At 37.6% G+C, this 26,847-nt stretch overlaps 1 protein-coding gene across 3 annotated transcripts; it reads right to left on the minus strand.

Moving 5' to 3' along the window:
- Positions 1-738: 738 nt before the first annotated feature.
- Positions 739-24,357, minus strand: LOC133616786 (tudor domain-containing protein 5-like). Of its 3 annotated transcripts, none has more exons than XM_061976386.2 (18): positions 24,310-24,357; positions 17,939-18,182; positions 17,645-17,853; positions 17,264-17,546; positions 15,178-15,320; positions 14,994-15,077; positions 12,177-12,233; positions 11,816-11,978; positions 10,001-10,146; positions 8,919-9,133; positions 8,627-8,836; positions 8,474-8,540; positions 7,534-7,734; positions 7,246-7,368; positions 7,006-7,071; positions 6,742-6,859; positions 2,008-2,106; positions 739-1,921 (listed from the first exon to the last, which is right to left on the minus strand). In XM_061976386.2, exons 2-17 carry the CDS (start codon positions 18,165-18,167, stop codon positions 2,048-2,050), a joined length of 2,373 nt encoding a protein of 790 aa, XP_061832370.2. In that variant the 5' UTR covers positions 18,168-18,182; positions 24,310-24,357; the 3' UTR covers positions 739-1,921; positions 2,008-2,047. The 3 variants fall into 3 exon arrangements, with proteins under 3 accessions (XP_061832370.2, XP_061832369.2, XP_061832371.2); XM_061976385.2 differs by having other exon boundaries at positions 6,718-6,859; XM_061976387.2 differs by lacking the exon at positions 7,246-7,368 and having other exon boundaries at positions 6,718-6,859.
- Between the last annotated feature and the right edge of the window lie 2,490 nt (positions 24,358-26,847).

A 26,847-nucleotide genomic window follows, 5' to 3' on the forward strand; every position in this document is an offset into this window, starting at 1 on the left:
ATTCACACACTAGGGCCAATTTAGTGTTGCCATTAAACATAATTCTCTGGTCTGATAAGACAAAGATTGAACTCTTTTGCATGAATGCCAGGCATCATCTTTGGAGGAAACCAGGCATCGCTCATCACCGGGTCAATACCATCCCTACAGTGAAGCATGGAGTTGGCAGCATCATGTTGTGGGGATGTTTTTAGCGGCAGAAACTGAGAGACAAGTCAGGATAGAGGAAAAGATATACAGAAAGGACAAAACTGCCCAAAGATAGGTGTGCCAAGCTTATGGCATCATATTCACAAAGACTTTGAGGCTGTGATTGCTGCCTCAAAGGTGCATCAAGTATTGAGCAAAGGCTGTGAATACCCTTGTACATGTGATTTGCTAAACTTTTTTAAAAAACATTTTACATTGGGGTATTGTCTGTAGAATTTTGAGGACAAAAATTAATTTATTTCATTTTAGAATAAGGCTGTAACATAAAATGTGGGAAAAATTGAAGCGCTGAAAATACCTTCCAAATACACTGTACCTACGGAAGCCTGTTGCTCAAATCTCAAACTAATTTTAAAACACATAACATACTCATTGTTTTGTGGAACATATTTCACTTGTATCACCTGGAAGGTGAAGTGTTACTGTACATTCCTGTATTACAATATATATATATATATATATATATATATGTGTATATAAATGAAAAATCTAAAACAAATGTATGGAAAACATTGTTGGTGTATAACCAACCATCCAATGAAAAGCAACTAAGAAAAACAAAAAAAATGAATAAACACTTTTTTTTTTTTTAAATATATAGTTTTAGATAAAAGTACTTAAAAATAATAAATGAAGAAATAAATAACATTAACAATATTTGTATTACTTAGGCTGCAGAAAAAAACAACTTCCTAGGTTAATAAGGGATAATGGGGGAAACATGGAAGCAAAATTCAACTCAAACTGTGACAGCAGCTTTTACAATATGTTTTCTGTCACTTAGTCATACCAATCAGTTAAATCCCTTGTGTGTTGTGTACAGTAATTTCTGATTAAAATTAAAATTAACCAATAACTTTCCAAAGTAGCATTGAAGATGTTATTTCCATCCAATTATTAGAGTAGTTGACCACTACTAAAACAAGTTTAGCAAAATGTGCTGTAAAACGAGCTGTGCCTTTTACTTGCGTACATCAAACCACGCTACCATCATCTTCTCTTTGGAAACAAACTCCAGGCTCGCAACAATGCGCAGTCAGGATGTATTTACAGTTTGTTTTACAATTTTCTTTCATACATTGATACGTAAATATTTGTATTCTTTACATTTTAAATAACGTTTAATGAATGCAATTCCATGTCCCAAGCAGATGAATTTAAAGCTTCGCGAAAACATGCAAGCTCCACACAGAAAGGCCCAAGACTACAAGCCTTTAAACTTTTAACACTGAAATGAACCTTCAGTGCTTCCCTGGCCTCATTTCTAGAATTCTGTAATTATCGCAAACAACTTCCCAAATGTTCTCCCATGGAGCAATCATTTTGCTAGTATAGTATATAACCAAGGTGCTTTAATGTAGTATTAGTTTAAAACTATGCACTTATGAATTTATTTTTTTTCATTTACCCCAAATGGAGTTAATTATGATTACATTGTGAGTGTACCGGTAGAGGTCCAATTTTAGAAGTGATTTATTTATTTATTTTATATCTATCTTGGCCTGCTTTTTCCTACATAATTTGGGACTGAGCACTTTATAAACAGACAATATCAGAACCAATGCAGCTATCTAAAGAAGATCCAACAAGACAGCAGCACCACTGCAAACTAAACTGTAAAATGAAATGCAGTACACGAATGGGATCTAATTGGAGTGTGCATTTCAGTATGCTGTTAACTTCTCTCTCCTCTTCATCACCTGTTCACAGCCTGTTGAGTATAGTAGGTAATTAATTTGATATGCTACAGCATTGTTTGATTAGGATCATCACAGCTGTTTAGTGTAAAGCTCTTACCTCCTAGCCCTGTGTTCCATGCTTTCTCTAGTTCAATCTCTCAACCCAACCAAGGCAGAAAGCCCAAACCCAAGCGTGGTTCTTGCTTGACATGTATACCTGTTAAATGGGAATTTCATTGTATATTAATATTCAAAAAAGCTATACCAGCTGCGTCAAGTCCAAATACGAGAGCAATTGTCTCAACACATTTTTCATGTAAAAAAAAAAAAAATAGAATTCTGCCTTAGGCTATATTATGTACAATATATGGCCCTTTTATTTTATGTAAGCACAGCTGTGCAGTTGTGCCAATAATGAATGACAGGATGAATGAGGTGAATAAAACTTGTTAGGCTACGGTATTTTAGCATCAAGGGAATCTGTGTCAGGTTCCTAGTGAAAGTAGAGCCACCCATAATTACAGGCATGTAAGCACCCTTTAAGGAAGAAAAAAAATTAAACGGAAAAAAAAGAGGAAACTTTCGATCAGCACAAAGTGCTAACACGCAACCCCGAAATTTTTTTTTTTTAAATCAAGACTACATTTCCTGCAATTGGGAGCTTTCTACACTATATTGTAGCTTTAGATGTATTCTTTATTTATTCATCAACCTCTTTTGGCGGTCCCATTTAATGTACCACTACATTTTTAGGGGTTATTTAGTAGAGAATTTACTAACATTATCATTGAAAATGTAATGTAAAATTCTATACCATGCTTGTAAAGAACTCGAAACATTTCTTATTTGGCAACTCTATCTTGTAGCCATGCCCCCTCGGGTAATATACTTCTGGTGTTGTGACCTCTGTTTACAATCCCTTACGTCAAAAATATACATTCTCGCTGGGTACTAATAAATACTCTGGAACAGTGGTTCTTAAACTTTTTTCACCAAGTACCACCTCAGAAAACACTATCCAAGTACCACCATAATGACCAACATTAAACTACAGTAGCGCAGTAGGCCTAAATATTAATTAAAAACAAGGCATAGGTTTTATTTCTTTAATATTTTTGGCCACTGGAACATTACACACAGGTTAAACAGTAACACCGTGTTTGAATACAGGAAAATAAAACACTGTACTTAAATCAAGTCATTCTCTGGCGTACCATTAGATGGAGCTCGTGCATGTACCACAGTTTGAGAATCACTGATCTAGAACTACAACTGGTTCGGAACTAAAAGGTGTTCTGATTATAATCATCCAAATATGATTAGAAAAGTGGACAGCAGTCAACATTGTGGCTCTGAGAGCGAACAAAGACGACTACAAGTAAGCTAACTAGATGGTTACGCAAACTAGCAAGCTTGTTTCGGTGCTCCTGATCGTCTTCACGTCCTGCAACTCAGTGCGGCGTTTAGGCAAAAGGAAAAGTGAGTATTGCGGTTGAGGCCAGTATTCAACAAATTTGGTTCATATCCTATTTTTATTGATATTTAATTAAGAAAAACACGGAACTGATATTTTGACATGAAAATTCACTGGTTTTTATCGGGAAACTTTGTTATATATACTTTCTCTATTGAACCAAGAGCGGTATGTCCTCTTGGTGCTGCGCCATTCAGAATCCAGAACCTCCCTAACTGGGATTTACACCATAGTTTAGCCTCTTTTATAGATGGAAAAAGCCACAAATGAGATCCTTGTTTTGTCCACTTAAATGAAAGACTTCAGGAAATTCCCTGTATAAGACAAGTGCGAGAGCACATGCAATAATATAAATGGATTCGATTTTATATAGTGCTTTTCTATGCACTTAAAGCTTTTCACAGAGAACTGAGGACCTATCATTCACTCCACAGGTATGCTTGATGGTGGTAAGCAACATCTGTAACCCCAGCTGCTCTGAGGTAGACTGACGGAAGTGTGGCTGCCAATTTGCAACTACAGCACCTCTGACCACCACCAAACATTCATACACAATCATACACTAGTGTGAGTGGCACTGGGAGCAAGGTGGGTGTCACTCTTTCTCAAGGACACAACGACTGTGACGAAGATGGCTGAAGGTAAAATCGAACCAGGAACCCTCAAGTTGCTAGATATCCGCTCTACTATCTGAGCCACACCGCCCATCACCAGTGTTACCAAGTTATGCGGGGGTGGCAGACATAAAACAGTCAGTCTACCCCAGGAGCAGCTGTAGCTACTATAGTAGTTTACCACAGTTACCGCTACAAAGTATGGAGTGAATCTTCTTGTAAGACAATTGCTGACAAACAATATTGCAAAGCATTGAGCTATTACAGTAAATCAGACAACTTGCAACAATTGGTGCAAAATACAAATACAGTATGTGAAATTTCCTCTTCAATAAAGTAAAATTGTAACATTCATAAATCTTTATTCACAATTTTATCAGATTAGGTCCTCATTCAAATCCACTCTTGACATTGCTGGCAACAGAATATTGTAACCAAATGACTTCCGTTTAGTCAGTGAAGGACCACGGATGTCAAGAACCTGGCTGCTCATTATCAGTCATCATCAATCAAAATAGAATGCCTGCCACCCGGATATGTGCGCGTCGATTAAGATTGCCAGGCACTGTGCGCCAAATAAAATTGACCACTATTCTAAAACGGTCGCGCACAATCCAACACTTAAGATTGCCCATCAATATGTGAGCACACTTCACGTCGGATAAGATTGTCCACCACCCAAATACTGTATGTTTGTGCCGGCTGAATCCAACGATAAAAATTGCCTGAAAATATAAGTGTGCCGGATAAGATTGCCCACCACTACAATATGAAGTATAAACAATAAAACATTGAATATGAAGAATATGTCATCCATGTTTACTTTCCTGACGACGTCCAGGCTCCTAAGTTTTGCAACAAATCAGAAATATCCATCCGTCCATCCATCCATTTTTTATCAATGTCTCCATTGCTCCTCTAGCAACTAAAATGTGTCAAACATGTCCAACCAAGTGTGGAGAGTGTTTTGCATACATTACCCATTAGGCATATATTAAATGGGTGTATTTCTGAACTGTGTATGGTACTATTAGACATTTTTTATAATGTCCACATAGTTCAGTGGGCAAGTTGTGTGTGTTTTTAATCACACGTTCTGTGTTTGTTTTGATTAATTAGACCATGAGTTTGAAAGGTTGTCCAAATTAGTAGCGATATATAGAGTATGTGTGTGGTCAATGATAACTGCGACCCTTAACCAACATGTGGAAAATTACACTACAGTATATCTCAATCATGTTTAAAAAAAGGAACTTGAGACAACTCGTGTATTGTAGATTGCGGACCACTGATACAACATTAGCAATTACTTGGCGTAACACCAGTTGGAGCCCAATTGCAACATTTACCCCAGTTTAAAAATAAAAAAACAATGCTTCACATTGTTCAACCTGGCCACTGCCCAGAACTGCTACATAACATCATCTGTTTATCAAATGAGGAAAATCATTAGTCAAAAACAGCCTTAATGTCCAAAATGTCATTTCATTCAAAACTGTGCTCGGTATGCACGGTAGGTCACTGTATAATTTAATTTAAAAAAAAGTTTTGCCATGAGTAAAATGTGCTTGTTCAGTGTTTAAATGTCAAAGCCAAAAAAATATGACTTTCAGTGTTTTAGGTGACTAACACTAGACAGGTTAATTGTGTCAAGCTATCAAGATGATGTACAATTATGAATCACAAACCAGACAGTACCAAAATCTTCTACAGTAGTACCTCAACTTACAAGCCTAATTGGTTCTGAGACAGCGCTTCTAATTCAAAACACTTGTGTCTCAAATCAATGTCTCCTATTGAAATTAATTCAAATAAATCTAACTGGTGCTCAGCTTTGCCCAAAAGAGCACAATTTTAACATGTAACAGGTCTTTGAAAAAGAAAATCAGACTTTTAGATACAACATCCATCCATCCATTTTCTACCGCTTGTCCCTTTCAGGGTCGCGGGGGGTGCTGGAGCCTAACCCAGCTGCAGTCAAGCGGAAGGCGAAGTACACCCTGGACAAGTCGCCACCTCATCACAGGGCCAACACAGATAGACAGACAACATTCACACTCACATTCACACACTAGGGCCAATCAACCTATCCCCAGGTGCATGTCTTTGGAGGTGGGAGGAAGCCGAAGTACACGGAGGGAACCCACGAATTGAAAAAAAAAAACAACTAACAATACATTAGAAAGTACTACAAACTAACAACTACAGTAGTTTTTTTAATTAACGTAATAATAATGTAGAGCATTTACCTTGTAGAGTGGACTTCAATGTTATCTCCTTTCAGTTGCTTCACCGTCAAACACACCACAAGCAGCTTTTCCATATTTTCATAGATAAAGTTCCACTGTTTACACATTATTTTAACATTCTTGGCTGGCGTTACTCATTCTGCTTAAGTATTGTGCAGACTAGCAGTGATAAGCTCAAATTGCTCAAATTATTAATTGCTTAATTAGATGAATATCAGCCACTTCTTCTAAGCACTGTCTTTCACACTCACTTCTTTCCTTCCCATGATTGGAAAACAAAGTTATGTTGATCTTTAGCTACAAGCTAATACTAGTGAGAAAGACCAGATGTTTTTGGCGGATCTTATGGGTTCACTGTGACATTTGCTACGTCAACTAATGGCGAGATTGCTTCTCACACAATTAGTGGAGAGACAGCCATTATCTCAAAACACTCAAGTTAGGGCACTCTCAAGTTGAGGTACCACTGTATTTTGTTTGAGCATTCATACCCAAATATCTGCTTCTGTGTGTACCCTGAACGCTGCAGTCCTGGTGTTGCTTCAGGGTCTTAAAGGCATGAGGTAGAGAAACTGTGGATGCTTCTGTGACCATAGGATCCTGTTTGTCCTCTTCATGTGTCAATGAAAGATTCTAAGGAGATACTTTAGTTTACAAGGTTTGTTTTGCATTTTAACAATTGGTAACATTTGACCAATGTTAAGAGTAAAATAATTACGGATAGCAAGAGGCTGCACTCATTAGCTGCCTGTCAATGGACTGAAGTTCAGCAGTCTTACCTGGCTATGGATGCTGAGCTCATTGTCCTCTATCAACTCCAAATCGGGCAACTCGTCTGCTTCAGGCTGCAAGAGGAACGATAGTGGGATTAACATTTTCCACTGCAGAGCATTTGATCCATTCATCTATTCAAGACAATGCTAATCATTTTAAATTTAATTACAGCCATTTAATCACAACAGCAACTGCAAAGATGTACGATGAGAACTATTGTGAAGGGATGAAGGGTGTAGGATTACCTCCAGTGCGGCTAACATTGACTCTGCTGGCTGAAGGCTACAAGTGTTGGACTCTTCAATATGTGGCAGGTCAAATGTGCCCTCACCCAGGTATAGACTAACAGGGGAGAACTGGACACACAACTGGGAAAGTGTTGAGACGGGAGTGTGTGGACAGAAATATTATACTCAAATTACAATAGTGGTTAAAGCCATTTGTACACACAATAGCAAATATTAACCTGCATCGCACTTCAACTATACCTGAAAAATTGCTTCTTTTGATTCAGAATTATTCAAATGACTCACTTCTGCACTGACTGAGGGGCTGCAGGCCACCCCATGTCCCTTGCTCATGAGGTATTGGTGGATGTAGATGTCTTCATCAGTATGTGTGTCACACAGGTAGAGCTGGAGAACATCTCTAGTGTAGCAATATGGAGCGGCCACTAGGGTGCGATCACAGCAAAGCTTGGCAAAGGAAGTGGTGGCCTCTGAAGTCCAAACCCCCTGCAAATGAGAAACCCCGAACAATGTGAGCTACCTGCAGCTTGACACCTTCTATTTACAGTCGTCCCGCGTCACATCCCGTTTCATTGCTGAATTTTTTGGTATATTTTTTGTAACCATAGTCTACAATTTTGAAGTCCAAAAATAGGCATTTTCAGCATAAAATGGCTAAATAATAAAAACATTATCAATACTACAGGCACTATTGAACACTAGGAGACCAAACCAATCAGAGAGCGCTGTTCAGTATTGTGGCCACAGCTTAGACTTATGCAGCATTACTATATTGTGTACATGTGAATAAAGGGTGTTATTTCATATCTACAGGGTGTTTATAATGTTGAAAAACATATTTAGAAAATCGTAAACAGGTTTTTATGCTCTAACTATTAAAATATTTCATTTATAATTAAGGACTCCTACTTCGCAAAAAAAATATATCGCGGTTATATCCGGAACCAATCAACAGCGATAGACAAGGGACAACTTATGTCAAATATTGTACTCGCAAATATAATAACAAATGAGTTTTGAATTATACCCAAATGCATACCATAAAGAGTTTTATGAAAGATGTGATGCTTTAAACACGTTTTTGGACTGTGTGGTCTTTCCAGTAAACAAATGCTTTCCAAACAAATTGTATTCCAGATATGAGAAGTAAAGTCAAATAATAAAAACACTGTCAATATGATGACTATACAAAACATTGCTTCTTTATATAACTCAGAGGGCTTACAGTTGTTGGTTTGATTCCAGCTAGTGATGACGGGACAGCTTGTGCTGGTAATGAGGAGAAACTTGACCTGAGAAAACAGTAAGAGGAAAAGCTCCAGCTTTGTCACGCTAGTGTCCGCCTTGCTTAGATGTTTATATCATTAAATATGCCTACTTGAGAAACTTCAGGTCTGCAATGTTCACAGTGATTATATTGCCAAAGTCCACAAGATACACCTCAATCTTGTTGAAGCTGAAAACGTGGTGAATCACTCCCCGGTAGAAAAACATGTACTTGGATGACACACAACAGACCTGACCCTGTCTGACAAATTGCTCTTGAAGGCGGTACCGAGCTGAGATTTCAGGAGAGGAGTAACATCGTCTAGAAGTAGACAAAAAAGTTTAAATGGGGGGTTTCTGAAACCTCTTCTTTGGATTCTCTTATGGCACTAACATGTCCTTACCTCATCTTAACCATCATGTCCACCAACTCATGGGCCTCCTCGCTCTCATTAAAGCATATATAGAAGAGCCCAGGAGACTCCACTTGTTCCACCCTGACTTGTACCAACTCTCGAATGGCATGCTGTGTCGGCTGTTTAAGACGTTGAGTTTGCATGGCGTCCGGCGGAATAGAGGTGCTGCAGTAAACCTTAATGGCAGGGCACATCTCTGACATCTAAAAACAGATAAAAGCACAAATAAAGCAGAATGGGTATATTTTATTTTAACTCAGTAAAGCACGGTTGTGAAACTCTTTTCCATTAAGGGCCATGTCTCAGTCCTGGCTGCCTTGAGAGAGCTGCTTGTAAAATATGAATATAAATGAATACGGATTTGCCTCATGATATTATTACACAACTGCTTATGCATTTATTGTATATTCGTGTCCAGTACACTTTAAAAAAAATATGTAGATTTTACGGTAAAGTCCTGGCAGTTCAGTCGCCAGGATTTTACCATACAATTTACAGTGATTTTCACAGTATATTACTGTAGATGGAAACCGTAACACTGTTTTTCTACGGTAAAGTTATGGCGACTGAGCGGTCAGTTTTAACCTGTACATCTATGGTTATTGTTTGTATGGCGTATTACTGTAAATAAAAATACGAAACCACAGTTTGTTTTTTTTACAATAAAATTCTGGCGACTGAGCCGACAGGTTTTTTTTTAACCATAAAATGTGTCATTTTTACAGTGTACAACTTGACGGATAACTTGCTTTGAATTCATAAGTCAAGCATTAAGTATTTAATACAACAAAAACATTTTGAAATGTATATTTGTTGCATTATTAGACAATATAAAGTTTAAAAGATATGCAATTGCATGCAGCCCATGTATTTGTTTTCCTGTCAAAAAGAATGAATGCATTTAGCACTTCTTGGACGCATATTATTTTCAGGCTTTCGTGGGCGGGCCCAGGCCTTGCGTTTTATATTTTTGCTCTAAAGCATAATTTTTTTCAGCGCAAACCAGGCTGTACAATATAACTAATATAAATGTTTTCGTTGATTGCCTATTTAGGAAAATATATTTTTACCCCTTCTTGGTTCATCGAATGGTTGCTGGCCAATAGCTCTTCATCCTGGTCCACTGATGAATCGTCACCACCATCTTCCTTGCCTTCCCACAGAGAGTCTCCAAAGTGAGACCTTGTATTTGGCTGACTTATAGCATCAAGATCGCCTTTGATAAACAGATAAACATGTTTGATTTAGGAAGAATGTACAGTACATCTGGAAAATATTCCATATTCCTTTTTCCACATTTTGTTATGTTACAGCCTTATTCCAAAATTGAAACAATTACATTTTTTTCCACAAAATTCTACACACAATACCCCATTATAACAATGTTTTGTTTGTTTTTTAGAGTTTTTTACAAATGTATTAAAAATAAAAAAACAAGAAATCACATGTACACAAATATTCACAGCTTTTTCCATAAAGCTCAAATGTGAGATAAGGTGCATCCTGTTTAAACTGATCATCCTTCAGAGGTTTTTACAGCTTAATTGGAGTCTACCTAGGATAAATTCAGTTGATTGGACATGATTTTGATAGGCAAACGTCTGTCTACAGTATATATATAAAGTCCTACACTTAACAGTGCACGGCAGAGCACAAACCAAGAATAAAGTCGAAGGAATTGTTTGAAGACCGCTGAAAGAGTATTGTCTCGAGGCACAAATCTAGAGAAAGGTAAAGAAACATATCTTAAAAGTCCCAATGAGCACTGTGGCCTCAATCAGCAGTAAATGGAAGATTTTTGGAACCACTAGGACTCTTCCTAGAGCTGGCCGGCCGTCTAAACTAAGCAATCAGGGGAGAAGGACCCGAGTCAGGTAGGTGACCAAGAACCCGATTGTCACTCTGTCAGAGCTACACTATTCCTCTAAGACAACCATCTCTGCAGCAATTCACCAATCAGGCCTGTATGGTAGAGTGGCCATACGGAAGCCGTTCCTTTATAAAAAGTTTGCCAAAATGCACTTGAGAGACTCTCAGACCATGAGAAACAACATTTTCTGGTCTGATGAGACAAAGATTGAACTTTTTGGCGTGAATGCCAGGCGTCACGTTTGGGGGTAACCAGGCACTGCTCATCACCAGGCCAATACCATCCATACAGTGAAGCATGGTGGTGGCAGCATCATGGTGTGGGGATTTCAGCGGCAGTAACTGGGAGACTCATCAGAATAGAGGAAAAGATGAATGCAGTACAGAGACATCCTGGATGAAAACCGGCTCCAGAGCACTCTTGAAATCAGACTGGGGCGACAGTTTATCTTTTAGCAGGGCAAAGACCCTAAGCACACAGCCAAGATATCAAAGGAATTGCTTTAAGACAACTCTGTAAATATCCTTGAGTGACCCAGCAAGAGCCCAGACTTTAATCCCATTGAAATTCTCTGGAGCGATATGAAAATGGCTGCGCATCGACACTTCCCATTCAATCTGATGGAGTTTGAGAGGTACTGCAAAGAGAAATGGGCAAAACCGTCCAAAGATAGATGTGCCAAGCTTGTGATAACGTATTCAAAAAAGCCTTAAGACTGTAATTGCTGCCAAAGGTGCATCATCAAAGTATTGAGCTAAGGCTGTGAAACTTATGCACATGCGATTTTTCCGTTTTTTTATTTGGAACAAATGTTTTAAAAATTCTAAAAAAAAATGTTTTAACATTGTCATTATGGGGTAGTTTGTGTAGAATTTTGAGGACAAAGATGAATTTATTCTACTTTGGAATAAGGCTGTAACATAACAGAATGTAGAAAAAGTGAAGTGCTGTGACTACTTTCCAGTACACTGTAGCTTTCAGTTTCCAATAATACTGTAGTGATGCATGCACCTACCTGAAGGTAAAGGTGTGCAGGCCTGGATGTTCTTGATGAGCCAGTGGTGTCCACTATCTTTCTCCGCAGGTTGCAGGTGGAAGATGTCGCTCATAGCATCAACAAGCTCAGTGACACTGACAAAGCCATTCTCTTTCAGTGGCAAGTCCTCGCCAAAAAGCCTCTTTAAAGACATTAACAAAAATAATACAACCTTCCCTGACTGGACAACTAAGCAGCACTCAACTTATTGAGCGTGTTTTACTGCACAGAAAATGTGCATACTATATTACTGCAACAAATAATTACAATTCCTAACTACTTTGTGATTCTTTTTAAAATAATTCTAACTGTTGCATTCTTCGTGAACTGTGATCCTTACCTTATATTCATTTGGTAGATTGTGAACTGATAATCCACAGTCATTTTTACAGACAACCTGAAAATATGAAATTTCACATGAAAGACTGTATATTAGGTCGGAAAGACAGAATTGCACACTTTTTGCTTAGCTCATGTTCTATCAGCCAAAAATAGAAATATGTCTCAGAGTAAACGACTTCTACACCAGTTAAAGATACAATACAGAGTTATGCACTATTTCTAAAACAGACGGAAGACAAGAGGAGCGTATGGTGGGATAAAATGTCAATTATGTGGCATTTGAATGCTATAATATTCAGTGTTGCGCAGTCACAACACCTTGAAGACGAACTATGGATTTACTCAACAAGCGAAAGATGCAATCAAGAAAGTCAACTGGTAATTAAGGCTGCAACTAACAACTAATTTGATAAACGATTAATCTGTCGGTTATTACTTCGATTAATAATCGAATAAAAGAGACAAACTACATTTCTATCCTTTCCAGTATTTTATTGGGAAAAACAGCATACTGGCACCATGTTCTTTCAACTTGCCAAATAAAACAAGAAAAATGTTACAAAAATGTTTTGTTTTTTTAATAAACTGCACCATTGTCATGCACAATAGCAATAATTTTGCTTGGGGGAATTTCAAACCTGGCTACTACCTATTCCAACCATTCTGCAATGTTGGATGCTGAATGTCTTTCCTCTAGTGGCATGGTCGTAAGGCAGATTGACTTCATGTTCCATTCGTCTCCAATGTAATGGCATGTATTGCCAAGGTAGGCTTCCGTGGCTACACTTGTCCACACATCAGTAGTGAGAGCAATTTTGCTATGGGTGGCTTTTATGTCAGTCTACACTGCTCGGAATGTCTGCTCCTACTTCCTCTCCATCACTTTGATAAAATGGGTCCTCGAGGGAAGAGTGTAACCAGGGTTGAGGACGTGAATCATTTGTCTAAAACATTCATCCTCCACCATTGATAGTGGCCTCATGTCAGTTAGCAACATATTCAGGATAGCATTAGTCAATGCAGCCGCTTGCTGTGGTGTGCACAACTTCCTTTGTACCAAGTCACTAATGCTGACTTGTTTCTTTCTGAAATTCATTACAAACATTGTCCACAAGATGGACCTCCATCCATTCATTTTCTATTGCTTATCCCTGAATATTATAAAAATTTAAGTCAGGACATTCCACGGGCCAGACTTCAAATTTAACTTTGGACGTCTCGCCGGCCAAATTGACAGCGCTGGCAGTCCACACTTGGCCCCACGGACCGTAGTCTGGACACTCCTGGGTTAGAGTGGAGATAATATAACAGCAACTGTTGTTGTGTCAATATGGTCGAAGCCAGTACATGACAAGTAGGAGAAGGGCAGATTGATCCATAAATTGGGGGTGTCAATATCAAGGGTAGTATTAATATATGATTAGGTGATTCCCAGGATGATTTCCAAAAAACAGGAGGACGTTGAGTGCAAAAACCCAAATATTTAAATGAGTAGAAGATGGGAGTTTTTGCATTTGTTTATTATGTACTATTGACTTTGTTTTGATCAAACAATTGTTTGTAATAAGAGAATAAGGAACACATTTAAATAGTTTTGGTATTTACAGTTGATACATGTTATCAGTATAGGCTGATCTCACTTATGGATGATTGGTTTTGGAATCTACAGCTTAAAGGGGAACTGCACTTTTTTGTAATTTTGCCTATCATTCACAATTAGTATGAAAGACATGCCAACAGATGGATCTTTTTTTTAATGTATTCTAAAAACATAAATAAAAGTCTGCTTACAGCGGAGCCAATGGAAGCTCCACTATTTCGCCCATTAACATAAATACCCATTCAAAAAGCGCCAACAATACTCAATATACATTTTGTGACTTGAATATGAACCAAGTATTGCTGATATTGTTATTATAAGCGCTAACGCAGACAAACTATTTGTATCGGCGCCATGATCACTTCCTTCTGTGCCTATGTTTACATCATCGAGTGGTCTGCTGCTTCCTCGCTTCCCTGCTCCCTGTAAGTTTATTGTAAACCATAAATCATGCCTCTCACCTAAAAAGTAGATGGCTGAGGATATAATCCGACAACCATTTAGGACCTGGAAGCGGAGAGGACGACACGAAAAGCGATTGTTCGCCCCTGCGCCCCCACCCCGTTTCTTTGCGAGGATTATGAGACATTTTTCATCTAAATGGGAATATATGAACATCCCAGCAGTCAACATCCTAATGACAGCAGACATTGTACAGTAAGTGATGTTTCATTATGTTTGTTGACTCTCATAAAGTCTGCAGGGAGCAGAAATCAGTGATTAATAAAAAAAGAAGAAAATGTGACGTGTTTTTTAAATTAATGCACCACATATGCTTAAAATTATCACAATATGTAAACATTAAATGTTATTATAAAAGGTGCCCAATACTACATTACATACTGTATATACTTACATCATGTATATAAAGCCCTAATGGAGGTGTTTGGATGTTTTTTTAGAGGCTCTAAAGGCAGAATTGAACGGCTCCCATAGGCTCCATTGTAAGAGAACTTTTGATCGCATTCATTTAATATTTAGAATGCAAAAAATATGGTGATTGGGAATAACAGGCAAAATTTTAAAGAAAAAGTGGAGTTCCCCTTTAAAACCCTGATCTAAACACCACTGCCTGTAAATCAATATGTTCATGTTGTATTGTTCATAAAATTTACAAAAATATGAGATAATGTTGCATATTACTTATAACACAAATCAAAAATCTCAGTTTCACCCATCGACACAGAAACACAGCCATTAAAAGTGTGAACTAACCTTCAGCAGTTTCTCTTTCAGCTCATGATTTATGGTGCCAGCCACTCCATTCTCAACAATTTGCTGGCAAAACTCCTTTTCCAGCTAGAATTGAAGAGCACAATAAAGATTAAATGCAATATGAACAAAAATGACTGTCTCGGATGTTCTTTATGTGCCATTTCAATCACCAAAATAAACAGACCTCGAGGAAACGTTGATGAATGAGACTTTCTTGGCAGGGCTTAGGCTCTGATTCTTGGTTCTTCTCAATCACCTGCTGTTTACAACTGACATTTGTTGACACAGTGTTGACACAATTCCCAGTCAAGTGCAGCGGGACATCCCCTAGAGGGAAGTAGATGGGTTTTTTTTTCAGGGATGTGCTAATTGATCAGCCAATGATTAGTATCGACCGATTTTCTTCAAAACATACGTGATCGCCATTGCGGCTTAATGCCTTTTAACGCTGATCACAAACGCTGATCTCCTATGACTGACACTATTTAATTTTTGTCCAGTGGCAAGCATGGAGCAGGCATGCTAATAGCGGAGCTACTAATAGGATATTAATAAGTAGATTAATTAAAGTCCACAGAGAGGATATTATAATAGCAACTGTTGGTGGGGCAGCATTGTCACATCAAGAACATAAAACGTTGGAGAGCAGCGAATCAATCTATAATTGGTGGTGTTTATTCCAAAGGTAATATCAGTATATTATCAATACTTAAGTGAATAGGTCGATATTTTTATTTTCTCAAAATAATATTTTTGTTTTTGTTAAGGTTTACAAACTCTGGGAATAATTCCCTAGACACAAGAGGACCTTGAAGGCAAAAACCAAAGAGCTTATACGAGTAGTTGTTGCTTCTGTTGAGTTATTGGATACTATTGACTTTGTTTTGCTTAAACAATTGTATGTAAAAGTGAGAGTGAAATATTTGACTCATTAAAATGTATTTTATTATTGTGATGACATTATTAAACTGTCGATAGCTCTCACTATAAATACATTGGAAAATGTAAAGTTAATGAATGCGATTGTTATTGGCTCATCATCGGTGTATAGTAGTGTTGTAACGATACCAATATTTTGTCCTTAAATAAAATAGTGAACATACTAGACAACTTGTCTTTTATTAGTAAGTAAGCAAACAAAGGCTCCTAATTAGTCTGCTGACATATGCAGTAACATATTGTATCATTTATCATTCTATTATTTTGTCAACATTATTAAGGACAAGTGGTAGAAAATTAATTATTAATCTACTTGTTCATTTACTGTTAATATCTGCTTACTTTCACTTTTAACATGTTCTATCCACACTCCTGTTAAAATGTAATAATCACTTATTCTTCTGTTGTTTGATACTTTACATTAGTTTTGGATGATACCACAAATTTGGGTATCAATCCGATACAAGTAGTTACAGGATCATACATTGGTCATATTCAAAGTCCTCATGTATCCAGGGACATATTTCCTGAGTTTATAAACATAACATACATTTCAAAAAAACAAAAAAGAAGATGTGATGCCAAAAAATATCGACGTAATCATAGTAGTATCGACTATATACACTACTGTACTTGGTATCATTACAGTGGATGTCAGGTGTAGATCTACCAATTGTGTTTGTTTACATTTTGATGCCGGTGAGCTACGGTGGTTAGTGAAGCATGTTTAGCTAGTCCTTGTCCTGCAGGGATGATACTTGTAAGAAACATACTTTATTTGTAGCCATGTCGGCGAGGATTAGTGATTTAGAAGTAGCTAAAACACTGCCGACGGCGGATGGACTTTAGCCGCTAGCTAGCTAGCCATGTCTTAAAGTACCACTTCGTGAGGGCGTTTCAGTGTTATAACTTCACCTTTATCTTTAGTTTTTAAGCCAAAATGCGTCCGTTCTCCCTTTTCTGTCTAAACACTGTGTCTGCTTGTAAGTACCCCGTGATTGTGCACAGCTGAACATGCTCCTCTGGTCGTAAACCAGCAATGTCACGACGTGACTTCGACGCAGGCGTGGGGTGGTGCGGGACCGGTACGTTTCAGAGACGGTATCGTAACGAAAATTATTAATTAGTATCGCGGTACAATACTAATACCGGTGTACAGTACAACCCTAGTGTATAGCATAAAGCCCTGATTGGATCATCGCAAGTTTATGGAATTTCAACGTGGTAGCTGCATTTTCTTAATATTTGGTGTATGACTGCAAAAACCCAACGTCTGACTATCGAAAGCTGTTTGATTTGTAGCATCACATCAGATGTTCAAGCAACAATACCTTGGGATTTAGTTGGGATCTGTACTTTTGTGTTTGTTGTTGGGGTAACCGTCTTCGCTGGCCCAGGGCTTGGTTGTTTGCAGAATGGTCTCAGCAGAGGTCTAGGCACCATACGATCTCTCAGAATCAGGATGGAGCCAAACCTGCCCTGCTCGACTTGGACTAAATCTTCAGCAGCTTGCAGCATCTCTCCAGTAGTGTAGAAGCCAAACTCATGGACACGTAAAGGTTGGCCAAAACATCGCAAAAAGCTAATATCCAGTTCTGACATTTTAAGAGGACCCTGAAAAATGGGCTTGATTTTACTATTTGTGTTGGTGCAGCAACTGTGGAATAACATATGTATGGAGAAATACATCATTAATAATTTTCTGGTCCTACCTGTGAGAGGAGGAGGCGTAACTTTGCCCTTAGCTGAGGGGGGAGGGCCAGAGGAGCACCACCTCGTCTAGGTAGAATCACTGATGAAGACTGGTGAAAATTGCGGTGTGGCAAGTACTTCTTAGTTTGCAGTCTTTTCTTGTCTGCAGTGGATGTACGCTGCTTGGCAACCAGCTCTACGATATTTCGAGTGGACTCATCGCTCACAGCTGTGACAGAACAAAGGTAAGTCTTTTACTTCCTGAGGTGTTGGAATAAATTATTCAAGCCAGAGTGAAAATAAATCATATTTACCCTTTAAGTAGATGGCACCATCGTTATTAAAGTTCACCGACACCACATCAGGCATGTCTTTCACCATATCCATGACATTTCTGAAGCCAAGGAGTTTCAGAGGCAGAGGATGGCCTAACATAGTTTTGTAGTCCCGACTGAGTTTGTCAGGGTCCAAACCTAACTTAGATGACACGAGCAAGGAGCGGACATCCTTCTTAAGCTCTGCCAAAATGTTGTCCTGGTTCATCTTGTCTGATGATATCTGCACAGTTGCAAGACGTGTGACCACAGGGTGTTAAAAGATGATGCATTTTGGCCAAATGTACTGATAGTATTTTAATATTTTCTTATTTTTCATTTAACTTAAAAACAAAGGTGTGCAAAAAAAAAAAAACAGACCCGAAAGACTTCTGCTTTACTTGGAATTATTTAACTCCCAATTGTGAATTGCAGTTATTTTATAAAATTTACAAACGTTCAATAGATGGCAAAAGGGATGGGAAATATAGCCTAAAATTTATATTGCGATATATATTGCAGCCTCCTTCTACAATGATATACATCACTATATTTGCTCTGTAAAGGATGTAACTGTTTCAAAACGTGTTACAAATGCTTCTTAGTAGGCTGCTTACATATGCGGTAACATATCAAATAGTTGTACTATTTTCTCAAAACTATTATTTACCTACTTGTTAAGTTACTGTAAATCTCTTGTTACTTTTGAGATGGTTTTATCGACACTTCTGTTAAAATGTACTAAGCAATTATTCTTCTGTTTGGATTCTTAAATTTTTTTAGGGCAATATTACACATTTGGGTATCGATCCAACACCAAGTAGTTACAGGGAAGGCAGTGTTGGTCATGTCAATGCTGATACTGATACTAAAGATCACTGAACGGTTCAATGTTTGATCACCATTATAATCAGACAAAACTCAGGACAGCAGTGTAACAATATTTGAATTATTTCCTAATATTGGCTCTGATTCAAACAATTTGGTTTTTGCCCTGTGTCTAGGAATGTATCTCATGAGTTTGTAAACAATAACAAAAAGGACAAGATTTATTGATACTAAAAATATCAATCTAATCCACTGTATTAACCTTATACTGATACTACTTGGTATCACTACTATTGATATTTGTGTCGATGCACCCTACGCTGTTTACATTTAAAGCTCTATCTTAGCTGTTAGCATACCATTTTACAGTGTTTAGCTATTCCTTGTCCTCCAGTGATGTGAGAAACATTTTTTTTGCTGCCATGCAGGCGAGGATTGCTGACTTAGAAGTGGCTTTGCACTGTGGAGGGACGCCAGCTACTTACAACAATGCTGCATGGCGATGAGGACACATTCGTCCTCTTGTCGGGGTCCAATATGCAGTACAGCTAGAATGTGTCATCAACATGCATTATCATATTTCGTGTAATCATAATACCCAAACACTTCTCACAAAAAGTTAGATATTTGGTTTTGGGTGAAATTGATCCTTAGTTATTTTTATAATGTATCTTACTTAGGCCATGTCTACACTAAGTCGTTTAACCCCTTAAACGAACAATTATTCAGCCTAAGCCCCGTTTCAGCCACAATAAACAAGCGTTTAAGGTCCCCCTCCACGGACAAATTTTTACCCAGGTAAGTCAGCCGTATAATTCTTGAATCTCCGGCACTTAGCTTTGTATGGACTCATTGATCGTTTACAAAGTGAGTTCGGAGAGGAAGTGACGCCATAAAGACCTCGCCCACACAGGAAGTGACGTCAAAAAGTACACGCCACGGCCAGCTTCAAAATAAAGCTCGGAGCTAACCACTGGAAATATGGAGGTGAGTCATCCAGACTAGGGATGTCCCGATCCGCCGCCGATATTTGCCAAAAAATGCGTATCGGCAAGGCACGGGAAAATGCCGATCCAGATCCAGTTTAAAAAAAACTCTGGTCCGTGTTTTCCAACGCACAGATTTAAATAATACATTCCACTTTTCTGCTGCTCCCTATTTCCGTTCCGCATTTTCCAGCACACCTTCAACACATCCACAGGTCTATGGATTCTCACGCAGTTGCTTTTAGCTGCTGGCATTGCACTACAGGCTCTTCCCACTCCTTCTTCTGTCTCCTTCTCACAGACAGCAAGCGCAACTTCTTACACACGTCACACGTCACATACGTATACGTCCTCTCCCAGCAGAGAGGTAGCAGCATGGCTAACGTTAGCTGTGATGCTAGCGCAGCCGCGAAGGTGCGCGCCTGCTCAAACGTCCTCTGCGCACGGCAAATCTATGCCACGCACAAAATCAAATAAAAAAATAAGCGCATAACAATTTTCGACACACGGACACGACAGAGAAAACAGTTTTCGTCATCATTGTTCAAATATTGTAACGTCTGTCGAGACGCTTATCTCCATTCAGTGCCACATGTCCACACCATCAAAATGCCGAGGCAAACATTTCCAGATCAACACCGTATGAAAAAAATAGGGATTTTTTTAGTTGTGATTTCCTTCTCTGCATGAAAGTTTAAAAGTAGCATATATTAATGCAGTATAAAGAAGAATGTTTTAATGTAGACATGCAAGCATTGAAAGAACATTTTGAAAATCAAGACTACATTTCCTGCAAATGGGTGCATTTCTACCCTATATTTTAACTTCAGTTTTATTCTCATATCAAACTCTTTTGGCTGTCTTTTTGACACTTACATCAGGCGCCCCCCTCCACACCCCAGATTATAAATAATGTAAATAATTCAATGTGATTATCTTGTGTGATGACAGTATTATGATGATAGTATATATCTGATAGTATATATCTGTATCATGAATCAATTTAAGTGGACCCCGACTTAAACAAGTTGAAAAACTTATTCGGGTGTTACCATTTAGTGGTCAATTGTACGGAATATGTACTTCACTGTGCAACCTACTAATAAAAGTCTCAATCAATCAATCAAAACACATAGAATCATCATACTGCTGTGATTATATGCATCAAGTGTTCATTCAAGGCTAAGGCAAAATATCGAGATATATATCGTGTATCGCAATATGGCCTTACAATATCGCAATATTAAAAAAAGGCCATATCGCCCAGCCCTAGTTTCAATGATGCCATTTCTGTTTTTCATGTATAATTTTGTCTATTTTGTGTTTATCCTTGAATAAACAGGTCAGTTTCTTGTTACCAACCATTGTGTATTATTCAAACTCCCCTAATTCAGCTGGCTAGTTGTTATCAAGAGTACTAAAACCCTTTTCAACATGATTCTGACAACTAAGTAGGCTAAATAACTTTAAACTTTAATACATGCTCTGATAGGCCAGTATCGGTCAGTATCGGTATCGGTCAGTATCGGTATCGGATCAGAAGTGCAAAAACAATATCGGTATCGGATCCGAAGTGCAAAAACCTGGATCGGGACATCCCTAATCCAGACATGCCATGTTTCTCCTTCTTCTACATGTACTGACGCTTGTGGAAATCACCCATGAATACCTTAAGAGAAAGCGATTGCAGCTATTTGGGATACAACACTTCTCAGACGGCAAGAGAACGTTCCAATGTCCGGCCGGGTCAGCTGTGATGCTACTTAGCGAAAAACTATGTCCATTTGTCAAAGGAGAGACAAGGAGAATGCGAGCTCCCGTGGATGTGATAAAAAAGATAGCGTGTGCTTTGTATTACCTGGCCGTCGAGGAAAACGGCGAATGCTTTTGGACTGGCAAAGCAGACTGTATCAGTTATTGTCCGCCATGTATGTCGCGGACTTGACGACTCGGTCCAGAGTATATAAAGTCACCAAAAATGAATGGACAATGAAGGTGAAGGCAAAAGAGTGAGGAGTGTTCTGACCAGATATCTAAATCCCTAGTTTGATTGATGTAAAATGTTATTTATCACATTGATTGTGTCTAATAAAGATTTGATTAATTTATGATGGCTCATGTGTGATTCACTACAATAGGGCCCCACAGCACACTGGATTCCAGTTAATTGAAATACCACAACACTGGATATTGTTCAGATAAGTTAAATTTAAGAACTTGCACACAAAGCAACACTGGAGATGACTATGACGTGCGCATTTTCCTTGCATGCGTACTGGGTTGCGTTGCGCCGGCGGACAGGGTGTCTTAAACGGTGGCATTGTTGTGTGTGGACACGGATAAGATTAGGTGTGATTTGACCTGGATAACCTTATCCGGCTTAGTGTAAACGAGGCCTCAGACATATGGTACAAGTGATCTTTAGATGTGTAAATTTTGGTTTGAAATACAGTTCATGAACAGTATCATGTATCTGGGGGGTGGCAAAACAAAATAACGTTTTGGGCTTTTCTGCTAAAGTTCTCCAATGAGCGGACTGGAGTTGGAAGTAGTCCCACTGCTCCCACAGTGAAGTGTTTTAAGTCTCGTCTTAAGACCCACTTTTATTCTTTGGCTTTTAACACTACGTGAGTTGTGTGGTCCTCTGTCCTCTGTTTTTTTTTTTTTTTTTATAAATTCTGATTTCTATTTACTGTTTTCATTGGTTTCTCCCTTTAAAATAGTTTTTAATCATATTTATTTTTATATTGTTTTTATATTGGTTCTATGTTTTTAATATTGTTTTAAATATTATTTTTAATATTGTTGTGCAGCGCTTTGGAAACATTTTTGTTGTTTAAATGTGCTATATAAATAAAGTGGATTGGATTGGATAGTCTGGCCTACCATTGACGATTTGAAGTTGTTTTCTTTTCTTTTTCATCGACGTCCCTTATGTGGGCTCTGTACCGAGGATGTCTTTGTGGCTTGTGCAGCCCTTTGAGACTTTTGTGATTTAGGGCTATATAAATAAACATTGATTGATTGATTGATTCTTTCCCACCGTTATACATATCTAGCTGTATACCTCACCATATTTTTGTAGATTGAGTACATCAACATGGGCAGCACGGTGCTACAGGGGTTAGTGCATGTGCCTCACAATACGAAGGTCCTGAGTAGTCCTGAGTTCAATCCCGGGCTTGGGATCTTTCTTTGTGGAGTTTACATGTTCTCCCTGTGATTGCGTGGGTTCCCTCCGGGTACTCCGGCTTCCAAAACATGCACCTGGGGATAGGTTGATTGGCAACACTAAATTGGCCCTAGTGTGTGAATGTGAGTGTGTTGGCCCTGCAATGAGGTGGCGACTTGTCCAGGGTGTAGCCCCGCCTTCCGCCCGAATGCAGCTGAGATAGGCTCCAGCACCCCCCACGACCCCAAAAGGGACAAGCGGTAGAAAATGGATGGATGGAGTACATCAACATTTAACAAGAAGTGTATACAATAATTAGGCTTTGAATGCAATAAATAATACAAATGGCTTTTAATGGACGTAGTTAAGTTGCCTGGTGTAGTGATATGTGCTGGGAACGGATATTACGTAGCGTGCAGCATGGACCTCTACCGATGTAACACCGCTACTGTTATGCCGGCGAGGTAAACAACCGTTCTGAAATAAAACATGTTCCAGTCATAACTACCCAGTGTATTATTCATACTAATAACGCTTCATGGTGGCAGCGGTGGGATGTATTATGTATCATTCATTATTATTATTATTATTATTCGGTGTATTATTCATACTAACACTTGACCTGGTAAATTAAAAACAACCACTTTAACTTTGCCTTCAGATATGAAAACGTAGGATGAACAATGTAGTGATACAACCCCCTCCACATCTCATTGTAAATAAATCAATGTATATACTCTGATGATTAACTTGTATGATGACTGTATTATGCTGATAGTATATATTTCCATCCATCCATTTTTTTACCGCTTGTCCCTTTTGGGGATTTGTACCATGAATTGATTAACGTGGACCCCGACTTAAACAAGTTGAAAAACGTATTCGGGTGTTACCATTTAGTGGTCAATTGTACGGAATATGTACACAATATCTACTAATAAAAGTTTCAATCAATCAATTAACAGGAATGTGCCTTTCGAAAAGGACTTTTGTCATCGACGTCCCCAGGTGCTCGACATATTGCTGATTGGAAGTGGACCACATCCTATATTAAGACGAGACGATGTCGCCAAACTCTAAATTTAAAAGCTACAACAAACGCTCGAAAACGTATGTTTAAGTAGCCACAATTAACTCGTACACGCAATTATAAAGATTACGTCGACAACACTATTTTATCAACGACGTCCGAAAGGCCCCAACGGGCTAAGTCAGCGTTAGCAAACAAAAGCTACATAAATCGTGGTTATTTGTTCCACTTTTAAAAAAAAAGAATACATGTGTTCGACAATAGTTGGTTCAACTTGATCATTAAGACCACCGCTATAAATTACATGTGTAAATTTCATATTTAGTTCGCCATTCCAAACAACACGTTTCCTTACCTGTCTGACAGTCTGTGAAGATTGATATTAATGGGTGGGCAGATTGATATTAATGGGTGGGCGGATTGATCCACATATCGATAGCGTCCATACCAAAAATATCGATTGCATCATAGTTGTGCTGCGTATCACAACGATGATGGTCAATATTATTTTTTTAAATATTTTATCGTGTTGATATTGTTATATTTCTATATTGTTTTCTCAGTTTTAACATTTTTAAACTGCAATAGACAAAATTAGATAAACATTCATGCTAAAATTAGAATTATGATGAAAAGTCAATAACTAAAAATAAGTGAATATAGCTCCTAAAACTTGGGAAATTTCTAGAAAATATTTTAAATCTTGGCAACTGGCAAATAATTTGCAGTTTACAATAGCAACATTGCAAAATAAGTACACAAAGTACACATCATAGTTAATTTTTCTCAGTTTTAACATTTTTAAACTACAATAGACAAAATATAATTATTCATGCTAAAATTAGAATTGTGATGTAAAGTCAATGACTAAAAATAAGTAAATAGCTCCTAAAACTTGAGAAATTTCTCGAAAATATTTTAAATCTTGGCAAGTGGTAAATTTGCAGGTTACAATATCAACAAAATTATACAAATATTACTTTTATTGTTCAAGCAATTTAAAGTTAACATTGCAAAATAAGTAAACAAAGGCAACAACTACCATTGGCTGTTATTAAAATTATTGGCTTTGCCCCTCAAACCCCTCTTCCATGAGTTTTAACAATATAGAAATATAACAATATCAACACTATAAAATACAACAAAAAAAGATGTGGAAAATTTTGATCTCATCATAGTTGTTTTCTCATTTTTAACATTTTTTAACTACAATAGACAAAATATAATTATTCATGCTAAACTTAGAGTTATGGTGTAAAGTCAATGACTACAAATAAGTAAATAGCTCCTAAAACTTGGGAAATTTCCAGAAAATATTTTAAATCTTGGCAAGTGGCAAATTTTCAGGTTACAATATCAACAAAATTATACCAATATTACTTTTATTGTTTGGGCAAATTAAAGTTAACATTGCAAAATATGTAAACAAAGGCTAAAACTACCATTGGCTGTCATTAAAATCATTGGCTTTGCCCCCCAAACCCCTCTTCCATGAGTTTTTAAACAATATAGAAATATAAGTGAAGTGAATTATATTTATATAGCGCTTTTGTCTAGTGACTCAAAGCGCTGTACATAGTGAAAACCCAATATCTAAGTTACATTTAAACCAGTGTGGGTGGCACTGGGAGTAGGTGGGTAAAGTGTCTTGCCCAAGGACACAACGGCAGTGACTAGGATGGCCGAAGCGGGGATCGAACCTGGAACCCTCAAGTTGCTGGCACGACCACTCTACCAACTGAACAATATCAACACCATAAAAATACAACACAAAAGATGTGAAAAATATTGATCTCATCATAGTTGTTTTCTCAGTTTTAACATTTTTAAACTACAATAAACAAAATATAATTATTCATGCTAAAATTAGAACTATGGTGTAAAGTCAATGACTAAAAATAAGTGAATAGCTCCAAAAACTTGGGGAAATTTGTAGAAAAATATTTTAAATCTTGGCAAGTGGCAAATTTGCAGGTTACAATATCAATAAAATTATACAAATATTACTTTTATTGTTCAAGCAAATTAAAGTTAACATTGCAAAATAAGTAAACAAAGGCAAAAACTACCATTGGCTGCCATTAAAATTATTGGCTTTGCCCCCCAAGCCTCTCTTCCATGAGTTTTAAACAATATAGAAATATAACAATATCAACACTATAAAATACAACAAAAAAAGATGTAGAAAATATTGATCTCATCATAATTGTTTTCTCATTTTTAACATTTTTTAACTACAATAGACAAAATACAATTATTCATGCTAAAATTAGAATTATGGTGTAAAATCAATGACTACAAATAAGTAAATAGCTCCTAAAACTTGGGAAATTTTTAGAAAATGTTTTAAATCTTGGCAAGTGGCAAATTTGCAGGTTACAATATCAACAAAATTATACCAATATTACTTTTATTGTTTGGGCAAATTAAAGTTAACGTTGCAAAATAAGGAAACAAAAGCAAAAACTACCATTGGCTTTGCCCCCCAAATCCCTCTTCCATGAGTTTTTAAACAATATAGAAATATAAGTGAAGTGAAGTGAATTATATTTATACAGCGCTTTTCTCTAGTGACTCAAAGCGCTGTACATAGTGAAAACCCAATATCTAAGTTACATTTAAACCAGTGTGGGTGGCACTGGGAGTAGGTGGGTATAGTGTCTTGCCCAAGGACACAACGGCAGTGACGAGGATGGCGGAAGCGGGGATCGAACCTGGAACCCTCAAGTTGCTGGCACGGCCACTCTATCAACACTATAAAATACAACAACAAAGATGTGAAAAATATTGATCTCATCATAGTTGTTTTCTCAGTTTTAACATTTTTAAACTACAATAGACAAAATATAATTATTCATGCTAAAATTAGAATTATGGTGTAAAGTCAATGACT

This window comes from Nerophis lumbriciformis, linkage group LG14, assembly GCF_033978685.3.
Source record: "Nerophis lumbriciformis linkage group LG14, RoL_Nlum_v2.1, whole genome shotgun sequence".
NCBI lineage: Eukaryota > Metazoa > Chordata > Actinopteri > Syngnathiformes > Syngnathidae > Nerophis > Nerophis lumbriciformis.